General features: G+C 35.8%; 1 protein-coding gene across 4 annotated transcripts in view; it reads left to right on the top strand.

The window, feature by feature from the left end:
* CCDC102B (coiled-coil domain containing 102B) overlaps positions 1–20,104 on the top strand; it is a 145,650-nt gene extending 125,546 nt beyond the window's left edge. For 2 of the 4 annotated variants that reach the window (XM_038128783.1, XM_038128778.1), the window contains one exon: positions 11,399–14,496. In XM_038128783.1, coding sequence (XP_037984711.1) covers positions 11,399–11,488 — 90 coding nt within the window. In that variant the 3' untranslated portion in view covers positions 11,489–14,496. Of the gene's footprint in view, positions 1–11,398; positions 14,497–17,698 lie in introns of those variants that run through there. The other 2 variants (XM_038128779.1, XR_005255908.1) reach the window with 2 other exon arrangements.
* The last annotated feature ends 1,644 nt before the right edge of the window (positions 20,105–21,748 follow it).

The raw sequence follows: 21,748 nt of genomic DNA, 5'->3' as shown, positions 1-21,748 counted from the left end.
AGACCATTGTTACAGCATCTTATCACTTTCCAAATTCTGCATAATGATCAACCTTTTTCTTTAAGAAGAGAGCAACATGTTCTCACTGAAAAAGCAATGAGGTAACTAAAAAAAGCTATTAGTTTTGTAAGTGGAATATTTCAGAAGTTTTCAACTTCAACTCCTGCTAATTGAGATTATTCCTAATCCACATGTCTATAACTAATCAGAAGATCAGAAGTTAGTTATTTCCATATGACATTTTTTCTTCTTTTTTTGAATGCTGACAGTCTGATGATTCCTTTCACTGAATTTATCCCACTGTCACTTCACTGATCTCAAATTATCATCTTTAGAAATCCTGAATGATGATGTGCAAAATTGTTTCTTGAGCCTATAACTCCAAATACTGCACTTTTATCTTTTTAGGCAGAGAAATAGTAATGTATTTTTCTGTATCCATCATGCTATGCCTTACCAAAAAAAAAAAAAAAAAAAAAAAAAAAAAAAAAAAAAAAAAAGAAAAAAGGGGATAATCTATTTTGCTACCAAAATTAACAGTAGCAAGTAAGGATGGTCTGTCAAGATGGGTCTGTCAGCATTTGTGGTGCTTGTAAGCTTGTGCTTCTTTACTATTACCTGTAAAATATTTGGCACTTAGTTTTTCATTTGTGTAATCGAGCTTCAGCTGTGTTCCAAAATTTAGAAAATTAATAGAGAAAAGCAGACCCAGTGTTCTAATATTCTTACAGTTTTAGATTCATAGTTGTTTTTCTCCCAGACAAGATTTTAAAAGTAAAACAGCATCTTACACTTGGAGAATGCAAATGTATTCCTCTTAGAGACACTTAAAGTGCTTCCTTCTGCAGATGACACTGTCACTAAAGAGCTTCTTTCCCTTCCCAGTACAGTTGCACTTGTCATAAAAAATTCCCAAGTGATAGTTGAAGACTGCAAAGTTAAAGTTGAGTTAAGATTATTCATATTCTTTGTATGTTGTTTCTAAATTTCTAGATTATGAGGAGGGGAGGCTTAAGAAAACTTAGAAATTCTTACTAACACCGAAGAGTTGTTCCACAGAAATTATCTGTGTGTGCTCACAATTTGTATTAGTTTTGTGAATATAGCTCTACAAATTTCAGAGATACATCAATGTTGAGCTGTCAGTGGTGCTTCTTTCACAGTTTTCAGGGGAGAAATATATTTCTCTCATCAGGTTTAGGAATAATTAAATGATTTTTTTCATACCTCTCCTTATTCAGAGGTAGATTAACTCATACACATACATGTGTTTGCAACAAACATGTCTCTATTTTCATGTATGATTGGATTATGCTATATTTTCTATCTAGTGCAGTTTGAAATGGATGAGCTACTTTACCAAATTGTCAAGGCCAATCACTATTGCAATCTCACAGTGAATAATTCTAATATTTTTTGTGCATCAGTTTATGCAGGTAATGTAACTATAGGGGTACAAAAGCGATCAAACTGAGCACATACAAGATATGAACAGAATTTAGAACCACATGATGAAACAACCAGCTTGCTTGGTTTAACTTTTTGTGGTCTTTAACTTTAGCGTAGCTCATATATGTGCCTCTGAATTCTGCATATTCCATGGATCTTCTATATCTTCTATAAATGCTGCAAAAAAATCCTAAAATCTAGGACAATCTACCAAGAAGACAATATTCTCAAACTGGTTTTGATATTTCTGAACCCAGTAAAATTATGCTCACTCTAAGTCCCTTGCTGTGATTCATAATTTTCAGGAAATAAAGAGAATACATTAAATCAGCTATGCCTGTTAAAAATATGGCAGAAAGCTGGATTCTGTTTCTAGTCAGAGAAGAGCTTCACAGCATTGGAGTCCAATATTCTATTGATTTTAATGACATAAATAGAACTATAACTTTTTTATTTATTATATATATTTTTGAAAAGTAGCAATTTATAGGCATCTAAAGAATTGTTTGAAAAATTTAACCTGGAAGTAAGAAAAAATTTAGAGAACTGAAAAAACAAGGAACTGCAAAGCAACAGACATAAAATTATAACAGTAACAAAATCAATCTATCAAAAAAAAGGAAAAAATTGCAAGATTTCTGTATTGCTATTGAAAGAAAGAATGCTCAAGACATAAGACACTATCATAAGAAGTTATAAGTAAAATTGCAGAGGATGTGAAATTAAACTCAGTTACATACAACTGGAGCTACCAATATTCCACTTTATTGCATATATGTTCAGGGTTTGTTTTTTTTTTTTTTTAACTTTAAAGCATACCTGTGCAATAAAGCAACAGTTCTGCATGCTCCAGCTGCTGAATGGGTCAAGTGAGGGTATTGGGTGCTTTGCAAGGAAAGAGTCTTTTACTGTTCCACTCAGAGAGCTGAGAGGGGTGTGAATGAGATTTACAAAATCATGAAGGCAGGAGATGAGCTGAGCATGGCGCTATTGTTGGCCAAACGTGAGAAACAGGGATCACTGGAGCCTGGAAGACGGCAAGGATAACAAGGCAGCAGTTTGCTCAGCCTTTTGCACAGAAAGATCCAGAAGGGGGAGATGGGAAACCACAGGACAGTCGGTCTCACCTTGACCCCAAAAAGGTAATAGCTAAACTTGGAAACCATTTCCAAGTGTACTGAGGACAATAAGTGCATCCTCGGGATCCAGAATTGCTTATCTAAGTTGCTGAGTAACAGGACCATAAGAGAATCCTGAAAGTACGAAGCAGGAACATACCCTCAGACATTCCTGATGCAATGGTTCTGGATGCTAGAGAACTACCAGAAAAATAGGTGGTAGAAATGCAGTCATTTCATTATTAATTTTGTCCCGGCAATGTCATAATCTAGAGACACCAAAATTGGACTTTTCAAAAGAATGTGTAGGTAATAGGTCAACTTATCCTGAAATGCATTGTGAATTAGGTGTATCAATAATGTAATTAAGATATGGAAATTTTCAGGCAACCTTTCTTACTAAAAAAAACCAAAATTGAACTCAGAAAATAAGTACTGCTAATTCCAATTTGTTTTCCTAACACGTTGGTAAATAGATAAAACAATGTTGCAAAAAATTGACAAGAAAAAAAAAAAAGCATGATGTATATCTTATCTACTTGTGTTTTACCTAATCTTTAACTGCTTTACTCTTTCACTATTTTTGTCTTTGTCAGCTTTACTGCCATTTTGGTATCAGAGGTTTTCCCCCTGCTGTTTGCATACATAAGATAATTTTGCTGGTCCTGAGAGCCCTTGTATGTTTTTTATCAGACATGGTAGGCCCTAAGATAACGAAACCTTTCTGTCACCAGATTACCATCACCATTTGTTGCTTTTCACTTCAGCTCCCACATGATTTCAGCAGTCAAAACCTTGCTAGGCACAGAACTGGAGATTAGTGCTTTGTGATACTTGAAAGCTGAGGTTCTAACTTCCAGTTGTATGATTTTCTAGCTGCATGCTATCTTTAACAGCTGGTGAGATAGTAGCTGCTATCATGTCAGAATTTGAAACTGTGAGGAATGGAAGGGAGCAGAATGACTAATTGTAATGCACACATTCACTTTCTATCTCTAGCTTTGCAAGTTTTAAAAGAAATGCTTTCACTGTTGCAAAGCTCATAATCACAGCACAGCAGTTGTGCACGGTATTTGTTCCTACTCCAGCCGGTTCAAGAGATACCAGAATTTAATTCTGTCAAAGATGAGCAGTGTTTTGGGCAATGATCCAAGGCAGAACATGCTCTATAGCACAACTCTATAGTGCTTCCCAGAACTCTCATATAATTTTCATTCAATGACTATAACTAGGAGGCATAATATTGAATGATACCACAATATACTAAGCAATTTTTTCAGGAATTAAATTATTTATTTTCTTGAATGTACATGGATTTTTTCCCCTTTTTTTTGAAGAGAACTTGATTTTCAATCTAAATGTTAGCACGCTGTGGTGTTTTCATGGTGAAAACTACGAAGAACCTCCCCAATATAATTCTGAAAATACCCAATTTAGTTTCATGACATGTTTGGATGGAAAATAGCAAGTGAATAAGGGACATGGGGAGGAAAGTTAATGTCTGCTTCATAGTGGTATATCTTTCATACCTGGAAGAAGTAAGAGGAAAGCAATGAAGATGCATGCTGAGCAACTGTTAAAAGTTAAGAATTCTGAAAGGGTAAAAGAAGGGAAATTGAAGCTGGTAACCATGTAATTGCTGGGAAAGGAAATTATCTTGATTTTTATCGGCCTGGAGATTATGTAGGTGAAGATATTATTGTGGCAAGTGAATCTTAATGTATTAAAAAATGAATGAGAAAAGGGCTTGTGTGAAGTGCACTTTCTCAGCCTTCTTTCAATTCTTTAAAAAATTGCTCACAGAAAACATTCTATACAAATCACACTTCTTAAAACAGAAAGGAATGTATATATTATTTGTATCTTCTTATTTGTAGGACTAGAAGAGTTATTCTTGTACTCAAAATCAGGAGACATTTAAAAAATAATAAAAGCATTTAAAAGAAATATTAAAACGTTATACAAGTGAGACTTCTTGTATCTACTTACAAATCCTAAAACAGCTACCTCTACTATCTGCATCCTTCAATATTTCTGAAATCTCTTTTCCATTTTAACTTTCAAATGTACTTAAATTTTGAGTGCTTGCAATATGAATGTAAAGCTTTGAATAATGAGAAAAATGTCAAAATCAGTTTGTATTTAGCCTAAATGTATGCTTAGCAAGAGCAAAAATGCTGAGACATGCTTTCTTTTCAAACATAAGGAAATTTTCTGATATCTTATTGCAATATGCAAGGAATTAAATATTTATTGGCAAAATTACATGAGTGATAAATGGAGATGTACATAAGAGAAAAAAAAACATTTTCAGACAAATTTTGAAAAATGTACTTTATTCTGAATACTTTCACTGTAAAAGCTGATTATATTGGTATTCTGGTTCATTCCAGGAAGTTCAAAGTATTCTAGAAACCAAAGGTAGAAAGGCCATTACTCCCCTATTACTATCATTCCCCTAAAGGTGGAAATGTTACTTCTTGTGTTCATTTTCTTGGGGAGAATGGATCAAATTTTTCTTCTATCATGTAGTTGAAAGGGAAAGTTGTGTTATTTGGTCATCCCATAGCCTGCCATGGTCATATTCTAAAACATTATAATTGAAGAAAGATGTTTTTATGCAAAGCTATTATGAGAAAAAATATCTGAATATCTGAGAACTGACAATTTAAGAAAAGGAGAGCTTTTATTGTAAAGGTCATTTTAATTCTTATTATATGTCAGAATCATATGTCAGAACAGTGCAATAATTATGTTGTAAATGGGAATGATTCCTCTTTTGGAAAACCACAGTTAACAAGACCTGAGTTTATGAAAGACTGTTCAAAGTCCTTTCCGAATAAGTATCCACTGATTTGTATTTATCCTCTACCATTCTAAAAGTTCTTACAGTCAGTAACTTATCCAAAATTTCAGCACAATTACTGTGATACAGAAGCAAAGGGTTAGGTTTAGTAGCAAAAGTTTAATGAAAATAATAATTTTGTCATATTCTATTTTAGGGAAAATATTGCATGTAATTGTATAGTGAATTTCAGGGGTACATATTGTAATACACTGTACCCAGAAATGTACTTGGGAAATTTATTCTGGTATAAATTTTGAAGTTAAAAGGGGTTATAATTATATAAGAAAACACAAACATTTTCTTGTAAGAAAAATAAAAGCATAATTTTTCATGAGTTTAATAAGTAAAAATAATTTAATGAGAAATGAAGAACGAGATGGCTTGTGCTCTTGTGGATCTCAAAGGAAACACAACTTTAACATTTAAAGAAAAAGTCATGCTGTTTGAGAGCACATGTAGTATTTTTAGAGATTGGAATTGCATAGTGGGTGAGTTTACAGTGGGTTTGAGTAATTTCTGCAGTGTAAAATATGAAACCTAATTCAACGTCCATATGTTCACTCATGATCTTTCACAGTCCCCTAATGCTAAATCGCAAATACATTTTAATTAAAGCAGAAGCTGACATAAATCCATGTCCTATAACTTGGGCATTAGCCTGCAATTCCACTCAGAATATTAATTATTTTATTAATGAATAAATGTCTGAATTTGTAGTTTAGTTTATACCAGTAGATGCTAGCTCAAGCTTATAGTGATTTCCTTTCCAAACTCTGATTTGGTTTCACACCAAAGATCCCTTCCTTCTTTATCCACTCATGAAAACAGCTTAGCACAGCACCATTGTTGAGATGGTAAATGACAAATTGAAGTGGTTCTGAACTGAAATTTATTATTGATCATTACTAAGTAAATTCTCATATTTTATATTTAAAAATTACATATCCAGTGTATTAGTTATTTGGTCTAAATTATTTGATCAAAACAATGTAAGTGATGCAAGTATTTGAGATTTTAGTGGTAAAGACTCATTTTCATTCTTATTTCATTTTCTATATCAAACTCATGACACAGTATATGCCTTTTAGAAAAGCACATGAGATAGTTAAGAGTATTCCTTTGAGAAGAGAACTGTTGTTTTGGTTGCCATAGGAGTCCTAAATTCAAATAGGAACCTTGGTAGATTAACCTAGTGTGGCAAAATTTATCTCATCCAAGAGGCATATGGAATCTGTAAATACCAAAAAGAAAGATAATGTGTTTTAAAAATAACTTTCATCTTGTTTTTGGAAATCCGGAAATTCCTTAATCTTTAGTTTTTCAAGAATAAGTGTCCTTAGAGGAGAAAAATATTTCATAGATCTTCATTTCCCTCTTTTCTCAACATGTACAGGTGAATGCTTATCAGAATATAGTCCCCTTACATTTCTTGCTGTATTTTCTTTAAGGCTGCTACACTAATCCCTCACAATTTTGCCTCTAATCTGTACTCCTGAGAAATGCACATATCTGTCCTTGGGAAGTCATCCTTGAATAAAACAAACAACAACCTTGTAATGTCTCTCTGTAGAATCATTACAGCAAATTGTGTGAGGATTAAGTAAGACAACAATAATAATTTAAGCATCATGTGTAGCTACCTTAAAATAGTTCTATCTAGCTCTTCCATCTAATTAAGGTTTGGAAAAAATCCTGCCTTCTATTAATACTTACTGTGCACTTTCATAAAAAAAAGAGATTAATTTAAACAGCAGCTGAATTTTTTATACCATTCTGTGGAGAAATGCATGCACAAACTATATTAATTGAGCTCTAAAACAGTGATACTAAACAACAAAAGCAAGGAAATGCACAGTGAAGCAGGAAATGTACCACATGTTATTGTATACCTGGTTACAATGGGCACAGTATCTTAATGGCTTTCTTAATATTTCTGTTGTACCAGATATTGGTGGACATATGATATGCTGCCTTTTTATATGCTTGTGCCTTTTCACAATTTTGTTAGCTGACTTTGATAGCATTTTCTATTTGTCTGCTGTTAGGAAAAAGGCTTTAAAATGTTTTGCTTATTTATCTGGAGCTTGAAACCCATGCACATTATTTTTCTTATTAATTTATACCCCATTTTTAAAATTTTCTTTAAGAGCAGTTGCTCATTTCTTTTCTTTTTAAGACTTCCATAGTCTTAGTCCCTGTCTGGAAGTAATTTGAAATACAGCTGAGTATTTCACATGCAGATGGGTTTCGACTCACAGTCAGTGCTGACCAAACAGATGGCTAAAGCAACAGCAACAGCTGCAGAGCTCACCAGGCTTTGCACAACCGGGACGGTACAACCATAGAATCATAGAATTATAGAATCCTTTAGGTTGGAAAAGATCTTCAAGATCATTAAGTTCACCAGTTAACACAGCACCACTAAATTATGTCCCTAAGCATCATATCTACACATCTTTTGAACACCTCCAGAGATGAGGACACAACTACTTCCCTGGGCAGCTGGTTTCAGTGCTTGACAACTCTTTTAATAAAGACTTTTTTCCTAATATCCAAACCTAATATCTAAACCTGCACTGGCACAACTTGAGGTCATTTTCTCTTGTCCTTTTTCTTGTTACTTGGGCACCCATCCAACTGGCTTCTTCCCTGACTGCTCCAAGGAGCCTCAACTAGCTCCAGCTGGCAGCAAAGTTTCCCATTTCACTTGGCTCCTAGTGCCCTTCCCGCTGAGAAACAAAATACAACTTCTTGTGACATCATTTCCTGTCAGGGCTTTCCCCTGGATTGGGGTGACCCTGAAAGATGGAAAAGTCTCTCCTCCAACCCGTGCCTTCAAAAAAAGACTCAGTAGTCTTCAGTTGTCCGGGCTCAAGGTAGTTTATTGCGTGTTATCTAAAAGATTTTCTTCCTGAGCTGCTGTGGCCTGTTCAGCAGGTCAGACAAAGGCACACTGCCCTCCCAGGGGGGCCGGTGCCATCTTTTATATCATACATTATATGTTACATGTTTATACTTTTTCCCCAATGCCTATTACCTATATTGAATGGTGATTTTCTACTCTAAACCAATCTGTGAGTGCCAGCATCACCATGAACATGGAGGTTAGGAAGGAGAAAGAAAGAGGACAGGGCACGCCCAAATCCCTCCATCTTAGAACTTCTGACCCCCATGTAAAAAATTCAGACCCCGCTGTACAAGGCCCAAAACCCCCCTGTACAGCACTCAAAAACTCTTCCCTTCACTTTGTGACTACTTCTACTATAGTACCTAAACTTTTGTGACTTGTAATTCTTCATACAGAGTTGGTAATTTGCTCCACAGGCTGAGATCAAAACCCCACGTGTCTTTGGCTGTATGCCAGGGTCTCAGAGATCCCTGCCAGCGACTCGGGCCATCCAGGGCACCCAGAGGGATGTCCTGAGTTCCGACAATTTCCTAGATACCACATGTTTTCAAGCTTGGCTGATGCAGAATACCAAAGGAAAAGGTTTCCTTAACTGTTTTTATGGCCCAATCTTCATAAATATTCACATTTAAATAGGTTGTTCATTGCTTCCATCACATGGAATACACACATTGAAGTCACAGAAGATCAAAAGTAGTCAGAGGAAATACATCATGTGTCAGAGAAGAGCAACTGGGCCAAATCCTTTTGACATACATGTGACTTACTCCAGTTATATCCTGGCAAAAATTCCCTTCATTAAAACACTGATCTCAGTGTTTCTTCATTAAATTACTGATCTCAGGGCTTCTTGCTGGAGGTGTTTGAAGACTGTTTAAACCAATATGGAAATAAAAGGACATTGTTGCATATTAGCTGGTCAATAGCCATTCTTATAAGATATTACAGATCAGGTCTAATTTTTTAAGCTAAGATTTAGTAATTTCTGGCAAGTGTGAGTACTTTTGTCTGAATGTTTAAAACTTACCATTCTAATATTCACAGAGAAGTTCTGGTAGCATCTCATTATATGTGCAGCTGCATTAGTTTAAATATGAAATAGAAGGCATAATGAAAACCTCCTAACTTTTTATAGTGTCAGTAACCTTACATATATCTAGCTATGCCAGACTAATTGTTTCTGAAATGTTTAAATAAGAAATATTTTAAAAACAAGTAACTTGATTTGTCCTGAAAATTTACTATGTATATTCCCAGGAAATCAAGTAATTTAAGTCCATAGCCATCAGTTACACCTAATAATTTTTCAGATATTTTAGGTTTTTCTTTAAATTTAAATTAAAAGTTTTTCAGTTGCTAGTTGTAGGAATTCTACTTTAAATTTATATTAATATATCTTTGATTAGCACATGAATGGGAGAGGATAGAACTGAGTAATTTTGCACAAGTATTTTAATAAGGAGTTGTTCATATAACTTATCTGGAATTTTTTATAAGGCAAAGTCATTATTGGAAATCATTAAATGAAAGTAATTAAAAAGGAAACAGCCATCTCTTTCAAAGGGATTCCAGTAAAATTCAGTAACAGCAACCAAGTTGCTGCACAGCCTAGTCTTGTGAATCCAGCAGGGTGAAGAACTTGCCAGCTTATTGATTCTTACTGATGCAGGGCTTGGCAATCAGTCTGTATCCTGAGTAATTAGTGGGGATGTTAATCAGTAGACAGGAGCATCACGGGGTCCCTGACGCTATAAAGAATTACACTGCTTTGCCAGCTCAAAGGCTTTTACACTTAGGCAGCTTAAATGCTTTTGACATGTTACGCTGTTTTTTTCTAAGAACATTGTTGTTTTATGAATAGTAGGCAGATTAGATTAGATGTGTGTGCACAGTGGCATGACTGACCTGTCCATACTGTCAGGGAATGGATTTACAAATGTATTACAATTGCAAAGAATTAACTGAGTACCATTACAGTCTCCACATTTTGGTAAAAAGTCTCAGGTTCCTTGATATTTTATTCAGACTTTGTTCACAAGACTATTGGGGTCCCAGAATCAAGAGTAAACCAATGTGTTTGTGAATTCCCTTTTCTGAAAACCTGTTCAAGACACATAAAGGGACAAGTAACACAGTAATTGCACCATGGCTTTTGGTAGGATTTGAATGAAAATGCAAAGATGACATGGAGGGAATTGGAGATGTACACCCCTAAGCTTAAAGCACAATAAATTAATCATGGATGAGATAAAAACTAGCAACATACAGGAACAGTTTAGATCTGACATGATTTCCTCACTCTTACATGTAGTCTTCTTGAGTCAACTTGTAGTGTAGCTACTTTGTGTGTACTTAAGATGCTAAATTTCGATAAATGTCTGCAGTTCTGTGCAAGACTATTGTCTGTTCACTGTGCTCTAAATTCCCCAGAGTGTAATAGCCAGTTTCTGACACCCAGTTTGAGTGGATGTTCTTGGTCTGCTGCACATTGGTATTAGGAATGCGACTTATCAACTCAAAAATTATAAAAACTGACATACTTTTATCATTGTTATGTTTCAGTTATAAATTTTATAGTGCTTATACTATATCTCCTTATTGTTATTCATTTAGTATTAAGACGTTATGCCAAACTAGTGGCTAGAATTCGGTCAAATGAGAAGTTTGAGACCTGTTTGATCTTTTACACTATTTCCCACTTTCTCTTCTTGCCAAAAAGACTCATGAGTTGAGTGTAAGTGCTTTAAATGTATCTTGAATAGAAATAAGACTGAAGTTCAGAACTGCCAATCAATGAGTAATGGCTCCTAATCATCCAAAGCATGGCTTGCTTCTCACTGTGAAAGACAATTCCAAGTAATTGCTCTGAAACCCTATGCTTTTTCATTTCTTATTAAGGAATCAGCTAAAAAAGTATCCAATGTGTACAATACAGAAAGATTTTCTCATCTAAATTCTAATTGAAATACTACTGAAATCTTTTTCTTAGAAGGAATTTGAGCTGCAACTATTTAAACTTGAACTGACTTTTCTGTTTCATGTTGTGGTCACACCTTTTTAAAAATTCCATTTCAGAGTAAAGAGGTGGAAGAAAGCGAACACAGGATTTGGGACCAGACAAAGTTCCTTCTCTGTTGCTGGAGATTCTACCATGATAGTGAGTGAAGGTATGGGAGATCACCAAAAAGCCCTGCAGCAACAAGGCTAACAGCAAAGAGGAGAGGCAAACACTGTGCAGAAAGACATACAAGAAGGTTTCATTGAAGAAGTGCACGTCAGATATATATAGGAATACTGCATGCATTGTCTCTATGTATTCCTGATTTTTTATAAGAACCAAGGAAAATATGCTAGAGTCAGGGTGCATGTTTCTAGAAGTGGTGTTGGCCATTGTCGTTGCTTTCCAATTGCTCTAACTGTTCTCTTCTAAAGCAAAAGGTGGACTTTATTTAAAATGTTCCATGTTTTACCTTTGGGAAGAAGGACTTTAAAATGTTCATGGTCTGTGAGAGGAGTTCACATTATGTCCTGGGAAGAGGTTGAGTCTGAAATGGAAGTCAGTAGTTTGTTTCTTGCTTTGCTTGTGTGTTTTACTTTCATAAAGCAGTGGAAAAAAATACCAGTATCACAGGACCCCCAGTTCTACCTGGGTGACAGGTGCATTACACTTTTCTTTCATTTAAAAAAATTAAAAGAAAAAAAATTTTATTACAAATACCCAAAAATTATCACATATACATTTAGATTACAGAAATAACCTTTCCTTAAGTGTTTCTTCTAATTATCACATAGCAAAATTAATGCATCTCAAATTTACCATATTGTCTACATGTCTCATTTTTATTTAAATTTTACTTTATTGATTGTCCATGAAAAAAAATTGTAAATGTCACGTAGAAGTAACATAACTAAGACAAACTGGAAAAGGAGATTTTGAGAATTTTAGAAAAATTACAATTTATAAAAACGTCAGCAACTTTCAGCCATCCAGGGAGACATAAATTATAATTTTGTTTGCCATGTGCAATTGATAATGAGTATGTGCAGATTCTATTTCACAAGGCTTGCTGTAATTGCTCAGCAATATATTTGTTTCATTCCTCATTTCCCTATAAACTGAAAACATATCTGAGGGCTCTAGTTGTCTTTAAAGCTATGTCCTTTCTGAGAGGGAGTTGTTAGATCTCTTGATTTCTTTTGTAACCCAGGACCACACAAAAAAAGAAAAGTATTAAAGATTATTGATTACACAGGAATCTCTGAGCTGCAGATGCTTTGAAGCTGGGAACAAAACATTCTTATGACCCTTTCTGAGCTTTAGGTTGCTGGAGATGGGATGTTAGAGCAGAAGTGTCTGTGTTTTGACTACTTTTATACATTCTTTACCCTCTTTCATGTTTGTAATGCTGAATTAATTTCAGCCACTCCCCCTCAGTACATGCTAAGGGATATACAATCAGTGAATTCTGTCTTTGTTGCCAATAGCTGATTTGCAAGTTCATCAACAAGGTACAGCGATACTGTGAGACAACTTATTTTTAAATGGAGTTTAAACATGTAATACTTACAAGAATTGACAATAAAATAAGATTCGTAATTCTTTTGTTCATAATTCAAACGTCCTCCCTGTATTAGCTCACTGGTTCAAGGTTTTATATTAGACAAAAGATCTCTTGTCTTGTTCCATGCATTGTGAAATGGCACACTGACTTTCTCTAAAACTCCTTCTGCTTTTCTTACGCCAGCTTCTTCATGATGCTACAGAGTGTGAAATGTCTGTATTGAAAATGTTGATGTGAACAATAGAAATGAAAAGGGCATAATTATTGACTTTTAAGTGCTGTAGAAGCCAAATGTACTTCTATGGTTACACTGAAGCACTTGAAAGTATGACAGCACAACAGCTTACTGACAAAAGCTTGTATCATTTAGATAAGCTTTAGAGATAAGATCTTTCTCTTTTTTTTCCCTCTGACAAGCCATTAGAAATTGAGCTCTTTTAAGGATAAAATATGGTTTCAGCACTGGCCAAAATACCTATATGCTCCAGAGTACCTTTTCATCCCACAGTAATAACTGCGCCTAAAAATCATGTCAAATGATATTAGGAATTACTGAAGAAACTGGGATTCTTTCTTTCCTGTCTCTATTTCTAAATCTGTTGAAAACCAAATAATGCTTAATTGGTGCTGTAGATCATTTCTGTGCTAACAGTTTGGTAGAGTAACATGGGTATTGAGGGAAATTAAACCAGAAGCTAGTTTCTGCTGCTCATTCTAACTCTACCATAAACCCTTTCATAGCTGATCACTGTATTATACTACCCAGGAGGTAGGATGCACCTGGCTGGTCTAAAAGTCATGGTGACAATAAAATATCACCACATCATGCTAGTTTTAAAATTTATATTTCAGAATGTCAGTACCGTATCTTTTCTTTCTCGTGAGAAAATTTTCGTTTCTTTCGGGGTAGTTAATATTGACATTTATCCCACACATATCTTTCTGGTCACTTATTGGTCATAATTTAGTTTTGGGCACCCTCTGAATAGCACTTTTTAGGTTTTCTTTCTTGCCTCTTATAGATCACACAAAATGCCCTAATTTTTCATGATTTCTCCCTATTCCCTGAGACAAAAAAAAACTCAGCTACTTCCATTATCTAAACAAAATATTTATTTCATCTTTACATACACAGAGAACTTCAGAGGCCTCTCTGAAGAAGTAAACCTATAAATTAGTCACTTGAAAGTGAGTCAAAATAAGATGATGTATGATTACCATGGCTGCAGTTGAGAATGTATGGTAATGCTAATTTATGACCTTTCTATAATAGTACTAGAATATTTCCTGATCTTAAATATACACCTATGATATTTGCTATACACCAGTGTTCCCACCCATTCCTCTTACATTTAAATGTGGGAAGTGAAGATACACACATTTGTGCAGGAAGGATTTGCACAAGGTCACCAAGCATAATTATGGGTAAGCCAAGAAAACTAACCTTAAATCTGGTAGCAAACAATTGAGCTGTTCATCTTTTGAGATGAATGGTGCCTAAAACAATGGAAAAATAGTCTTTCCTATTTTCCTTTTTAAGACAATAAATATTATGACTCTTTTATGTGGATCAATTTTGAAAACTGATTGTAAACACAGTGATAGAATGACATGGAAATAATTTTCACAATGATCAATTAAACTTTGTTTAATACCATAAACGTGTATTATTTAATATTGTTACATGTGCAGAAAGATAGGAAAGAATGATTTATGTGGTCTTGTGGTCTCATACTAGTTGATATGGAAACAGTGGCTAACACTGTGTTTGGAATAAAATAAACTAAAATAGCTCAGCTGGAAGAGACCTACAATGACCATCTACTCCAACTGCCTGACCACTTCAGAGCTGACCAAAAGCTAAAGCGTGTTATTAAGGGTATTGTTCATATGCCTCTTAAACACTGACAGCTTTGGGGCACTGACCACCTCTCTAGGAAGCCTTTTCCAGTGTTTGACCACACTGTCTGCAAAGAAATGCTTCCTAATGTCCATTCTAAACCTTCTTTGGCACAACTTTGAACCATTGCTATGCATTGCTATCTGGTTACTGGACACTGGGGAGAAAGTTCAGCAATTCCTTCTCCACTTTTCCTCCTCAGGAAGCGGCACAGGGTGATGAATCTGCCCCTCAACCTCTTTTTCTCCAAGCTACACAAGCCTAAAATCCCTAGCTGCTTCTCCAAGGACATTGCCTCCAGCCCTTTCACCTGCTTTTTTGTCCTTCTCTGCATTCATTCAAGGACCTTTAGATCCTTCCTAAATTGTGGGGGGCAGAATTGTACAAAGAGCTCCAGGTGAGGCCACACCAACACTGAATAGAGCGGGACAATCACTTCGTTTGACTGGCTGATGACACTGATTCAGCCATCCCAGGATGGTATTTGCCCTCAGGACTTCCAGAGCACTCTGCTGACTCACACTGAGCCTGCTGCAGAGCAGCACCCCCAGGGTCCTTCCTCCAAGACTGCTCTCCAGCCATTCATCTCCCAGTTTATTACAGTTCTCCACCCTTGGAGCAGAATATGGCATTTGTTCTTGTTACATTTCATCCCATTATTCATTACCTAATGCTCCAATCTGTCTAGATCCCTCTACAAGGCATCCTATGCCTCAAGAGAGTCAACAGCAGCTCCCAGCTTGCTATCATTTACAAGCCTGCTAATGGTGTGCTCAGCTCCTGCATCCAGATAGTTAATAAATATATCATTGATAAGTATACTGAATGAAACAGGCCCTAAAATTGAATCCTGAGGAACACTACTGGTGGTCAATTGGCAGACAGATGTAGCCCCATTCAGTACAACCCTTTGAGCTCTGCTCTTCAACCAGTTTATCAGAGCACACTCTAAAAACACTCATCCCACAGTTGGATAACTTGTACAGAAGGATGCTGTGAGGCACAGAATTAATAGCCTTAGTAAAACTCAGAAAAACTACATCTACCACCTTCCCTTCACACACAGGCAGATGACTTTATCAGAGAAATATATCAAATTAGTCATGTAGGACTCTATTTTGTGAACCTATGTTGTCTGTGCCATGTTGATTTCCTCCTTCCTGAATTAAGTGTTTCTTTTCTGAGGGATGTCTCAATCTCCCTCTAGAGTATTTTGAAATACTTTTCAAGATACAGGCCAAAATAATATGCACTTATTGCATTGTTGACTTGCTTAACAGTTAGAGAATGCTACTGAAATCTCTACCCTTGTATTCCCCAGTCCGCCTGTCTCCATGACTTTCTCAACTAAAAAGTTTTCTCAGAATAACCTGAGTCTATTTTACCCATTTTAAATTGAAAGAAATCTTAAATGCTGCATTTAAAATATGCCAGTAAGCATATTATTTCTCAGAAAACATTAAGATTCTTGGATGTCTTTTACTACTACAGACCTTTTATCATGTGACTTCAGGAAGAACACTGGAATTTTAGTCAACTGAAATAAAAAAAGTCTATTCATAATTTTGTACAGTCTAAATCAAAATTACCTAAAACCCAACACTAATTTCAAAGGATATTCTAAATATATTCAACAAATATAACTGCATAAGACTGCAAATGCGATTCAATTGCCTCCTTCAATCATGAATAGAATATTTTCCAGGCAATGCCATTTCAGGAATCTACTGATCATAATTAGAAAAGGGTCATGAATGACTGCTTATGCTAAGATAGGATAAAATAATTCTTAAGGCTATTAACATTTGAAAGGAAGAAAACATAGATTAGAACAGGACAAATAAAACCCTGTTATTTACTGTTTAAGCTTTGGGGTTTATCTTTGTAAGAGAGTTTAAAGTGAAATTTTAGCATACCATCAATCAGTGAACACATCAGAAGATAAAAGTGGATTTACTAATCATCTTAACTGAACAAAATGCTATTTCTGTTAATAAATTAATGCTTTCCTTTCCAGTTAGATAATCAATAAAAATACAAATGGATTTAAAAGGCAATGTATAACCAAGCTTCTCGTTACACATTGCACGACTTTATTGGCATCCACAAATAGAAGCACAGTTTTGAAATGGCAGCATATTTCTGGAGACTCTTAGTTGTTTCTTAATGTCCTGTGGGCATTGACTAGAGTTCAATGAAATCATGCATCTCTCTCTTACAAAAAGAAAATGAAACAAAAAAACTCCTGTATGGAGTAAGTAGTGACATGGTAATTTTCTAAAAAAACAATTCAGAATCAGGAAAAATATTAACCTTTAAAGTGTTTGCACTTAGAAAACACTGTTTTAATCTACAAACATGTATCTTAGATATGTGTTTTGAAAAATTCCCCTTTACAAGCAATAAAGAAATTAATCTAATATTTTACATAATAATATAAACATATAAATAATCTCATATTTTCTTCTTTCCTTACTGTGTACTAATTCTGCACCAATATTCCTATTATATATTTTCAGGTGTCTTGTTTAAAATTGTGTTGAGAAATAGGAAGTTTAAATGCTTTTACTACATCTAATGGAAAAATCATTTGTTTTACAAATTAAATGCCCTATGAAAGCTTGCAGGTAATTACATATAAATAATCATCGGTCGTATTCCCTTTCTGCAGTGGTGTGGGTTAGCCATGGCTGGCTGCCAGGTGCTCACCGAGATGCTCCTCCACAGGACAGAGGGAGAAAAAAGATTAAAGAACTTTAGAATAGAGCTAAGAACATGATGATTTCTTACCAGTTGGTTTCATGGGCAAAACAGATTTGACTTGGGGGAGTTCAGTTTATTGCTAATTAATAATAGTGTAAGATTATGAGAAATAAAAAACTAAAAGTGCTTTCCCCTTCCTCTTCTTCCCAGGTTAAGCTTCAGTCCCTCACCCCTGACCTCTTTCCTTCAAGTGGCACAAGAGGATGGAGAATGGGGTGTGTATCAGCCCATAGGAGCTCCTCCCTGCCACTCCTTCATTCTCACACTATTCCCCTGCTGCAGCATGCAGTTCCACAGGATACAGTCCTTCATTAACTGTTCCAATGAGGTTCCTTTCCATGGGGCACAGTCTTTCATCAATATACTGTTCAAGCATGAATTCTGTTGCTGCAGCTCCTGCCAGAAAATCTGCTCCTGCATGGTTCCTCCACCTGCTGCACCTTCCTCCTGACATGTCCAGCATGGGATCCTCCATGGACTGCACACAGATCTCTGCTCCACCATGGCCCTCCATGGGCTGCAAGAGGACAGCCTGCCTCACCACAACGCTCTCCAAAGGGCTGCAGGGGAACCTCTGCTGCCTGGAGCATCTTCTCCCTTCCTTCTTCTGTGACATTGATGTCTCCAGCACTATTGGTTTCACTTTTTCTCATTTTCTTTGTCACAGTTGCTGAGTTTTTACCTATGCTTAAATATGATATCAGAGAGGAGCTAGCAGCTGGGCACAAATTTGGCCCATGGCAGGATCTCTTAGGAGATGTCTGTAACTGGCTTTGTCTGATATGGGGTCAGCTTCTGTTGTCTGCTCATAGCCCCCTCCCTGTTACCAAAACCTTGCCACAAACCCCCATTATAAAAGTTTTTATTCTGATAAGAAAACGCTTCCTTCTGGAGTAATTTTAACAGTGGAAAGAGCATAACTTAGAGTAAATTTACCCCATTGTCTTATTTAAGCAGATTTAATCGACCATTATTCTGTTGTTGTGATTTCTTATAAACCAGTGGACCAGAACTATATGAACTAGTCAATACAACCCTGGTTATGCAGCAGTATAGTGAACTGTTCCAAAGAGGTCAAATTTGATATTCTTCTCTATGGTCATGAGCTGTTTCCAATACTGTCATTCATTAGACTAATTAATGTAAAAGAAAAAGAACGACACAATTTCATTTAAAAACATAGGAAATTTTACCTAGTTTATTTTTAGCAAAGTAAAATTGTTTTCAATAAACCATCCCATGAATTTCTGTTCTGTTAATAAAAAAACACCCACTCATAAGAGTTCATAGAATCATAGACCAGTTTGGGTTGGGAGGCATCTTAAAAATCACCTGCTTCCAACCCCCCTGACGTTGCCTGCCATGCCTTACACTAGACCAGGGTGCTCAGAGCCCCATCCAACCTCGCCTTGAACACTTTCAGAGATGGGGCATCCAAAATTTCTCTGGACAACCTATTCCAACCTCATATGCCTTGCCAACCTCATAGCAAAGAACTTCTTTTTAATACCCAATCTAAGTCTAATCTCTTTCAATTTCAAGCCAATCGTCCCTGTTCTATCACTACATGCCTTTGCAAACCATCCCTCTTCATATTTTGTCTAGGCTCCCCTCAAGCCTTGAACGGCCACAATAAAGTAACACCAGAGCCTCCTCTTCTCCAGGCCAAAGAATCCCCAGTTGTGAGCCGTCTTTGTGAGTCTTGAGTTACCATGTATAGGATGATGGACAAAGAGAGAACACCACAAGTTATGGGACAGATGGCATCTGCAGCCACCAATGACCACTGAATGCCCCCCAAAAATTCCTCTGTGCATACCTGGAACACAGACTGTAGATAAGATCAAGGGGTACTATTGTCCAGATGTTACTTCAGACCTAGGGGGAGGTTAACATATCTAGGGGAGAATGTATCACTGAAAATGAACACAAAGAATGAGGAGTTTATGGGCCATGAGGGAAGCCAGTTCATCAGCTGTGCTGAAGTCAGCTCGGACTTGCCAAAACCCAATTCTGGCAGGGGGACATTGCAATGACCATCTCCCAGCCCAATGACCCAAGAAACCACTGATTCAAAAGAAGAGAAAGACCGAGCACGTGGTCTAATTAGCATTAGAGAACGGTGCAACCTTTGAACATTAATTCCTTTGTTTGCTAAAATGTGTAATGGGTGAAAAGTTTTGAATGACATCGGGACCCTTACCACCAAGAAGCCCAGGGTGAAGAAGGACCAACAGGATGTCATTGAATCCGTGGGTGGTGACTGTCTTCTGCTTGATCTCTCTCTTCACTTTCTTTTCTCTTTCTTTCTGTCTCTCTACATCACATTTACTGTTAAATAAAATCCACATTATTGACTTTGGCATATGGTCTCCTTTGCGCCTTAATTCAGGCAGAGGCATTTCAGTAGTCAGATCTTAGCTATGTTTTTTAACAGACATGCTTTTTTTGCATATTCTGAGTTAAATTAAAAAAATAATGTACAACATATGAGAAAATGAAGGAGTGTTTTTGGAATATAACCAGCACTTCAATGAGAATGAGGACTAGACATATAACTTGGCAGATTCAAGATAGCTCAGAGCTAAAAATCACCACGATCTTCAATGATAATGAAATAAACATTCCATTTTTACTAATTCAACTCGTTTAAATTCTCACAGTTTGCATCAATCTACATTTCAGCCTACATGAGAGGGAAAACGGAAAATATTATCTACATGTTCAATGACATTTTTTAATGCATTCAGGGAAAGACAAAGACTTGCAAGCTGGATAGCTATTGGGACACTATTTAAAATTTGGTTTAAAATATCTTTCATTAAGAAATATAAAGAGAAACTATAAATGTGACAGCTCTGTAACTATTTATATATGAAAATACTGCTCATAGAACTGAAAATACATTCTTAAAGAGACTTCACTTTCACAGTACTTTTTAGTAGAATATCACCCTAGACTGTTCAGGGAAAAAAAAAATACAAAGATTCTTGGGCACAACACTGGCACAAAAGTAATAACAAAGATATATTTTATTTATGAATTTTCTTTCCACTTTTTCATTTGTTCACATTTTTTGTATATATGGAAGCACTAACTTCCCATTTCAGTTATGCCAATTCTCTCAGCAAGATGTAGTTTAATCCTTCAAAACTCAGCATTGTAATTTGCCTTTGTGTCCACACAGGTGATAGAAAAGTCAGATTCAGTTTTCCATGTAATTTTTTCTTAGAAGCTTGAAAACTTTCTGTGTCTTAGTTGTATTACTAGATATTTCTTTCCAAACTGATCTGAGTCATGTAGAAACAATTTCTTCTGTGTTTAAAGTCAGCAATTCAGGATGGTAGAGGAAAAAAAATCAACTCCTGGCTAAGTCAGTTACATTTTCTACTATATCTACAAGAAGTAGTTTCTAAACATGAGCATTGGGTAAGGGTCACATAAAAAGGGCTGAGTAAAGAGTACTATCACTACTTTGTGAAAAAGCTTTTACTGCTACTGGTATCCTCCTCTTGAAGCCAATCCTAAAGGGAAAAAAAATTGCTTCATTTTGCTTTAGAACTAATGCACAGTATAACTCAAAGTCCTCCTTAATTGCCATTTCTTCAGGCTTGACTTCCCATAATAAAACATTCCACCCATAGGAAAAGATATATTTGGCTGCTGAAGATTTAACCATTTTCCTTAGATGGTGCCCTGTGGGAGAGACAAGGCAAGGAAAGACTTATTTTTTACTCCTAACTAATTTTCACACAGTGAACCAGAGATGCTAGAGTTCAACAAATAGTCTTTTCTTGTTATATATTTTTATTTTTATAGCACAATTTTCTGAAACGCTGTTTAATTGGTGTATTTGTTTGATTTGGCCAAAAGTATATAATATTTTCAAAAGATAGATTTTTCTCAAGGTTAGTTTCCAATTAAGGTCTTGATGCAGTAGCCATCTCAGCTATTAGTTTGAGCATATCATACTAATACAGTGTATTAATTTGATGTACACCAAATAATGTATGTACATCATGATCATACATTAGGAAAGCTTTTGTGCCCTTAAAAAAAATCAAACCAGGAAAACTGGGGGGTTTTAATATGAAAATATTCTGCTAATTGCACTTTTTATTCAGGCTAGAATAGGTATAATACAAAAGTTTTGTGACTAGGAGAAACTGATATGACAGTTTTTTTGCTGAATGGGAATAT

Source organism: Motacilla alba, chromosome 2 (genome assembly GCF_015832195.1).
Source record: "Motacilla alba alba isolate MOTALB_02 chromosome 2, Motacilla_alba_V1.0_pri, whole genome shotgun sequence".
Lineage (NCBI taxonomy): Eukaryota > Metazoa > Chordata > Aves > Passeriformes > Motacillidae > Motacilla > Motacilla alba.
This window is presented reverse-complemented; position numbering and strand designations above follow the sequence as displayed.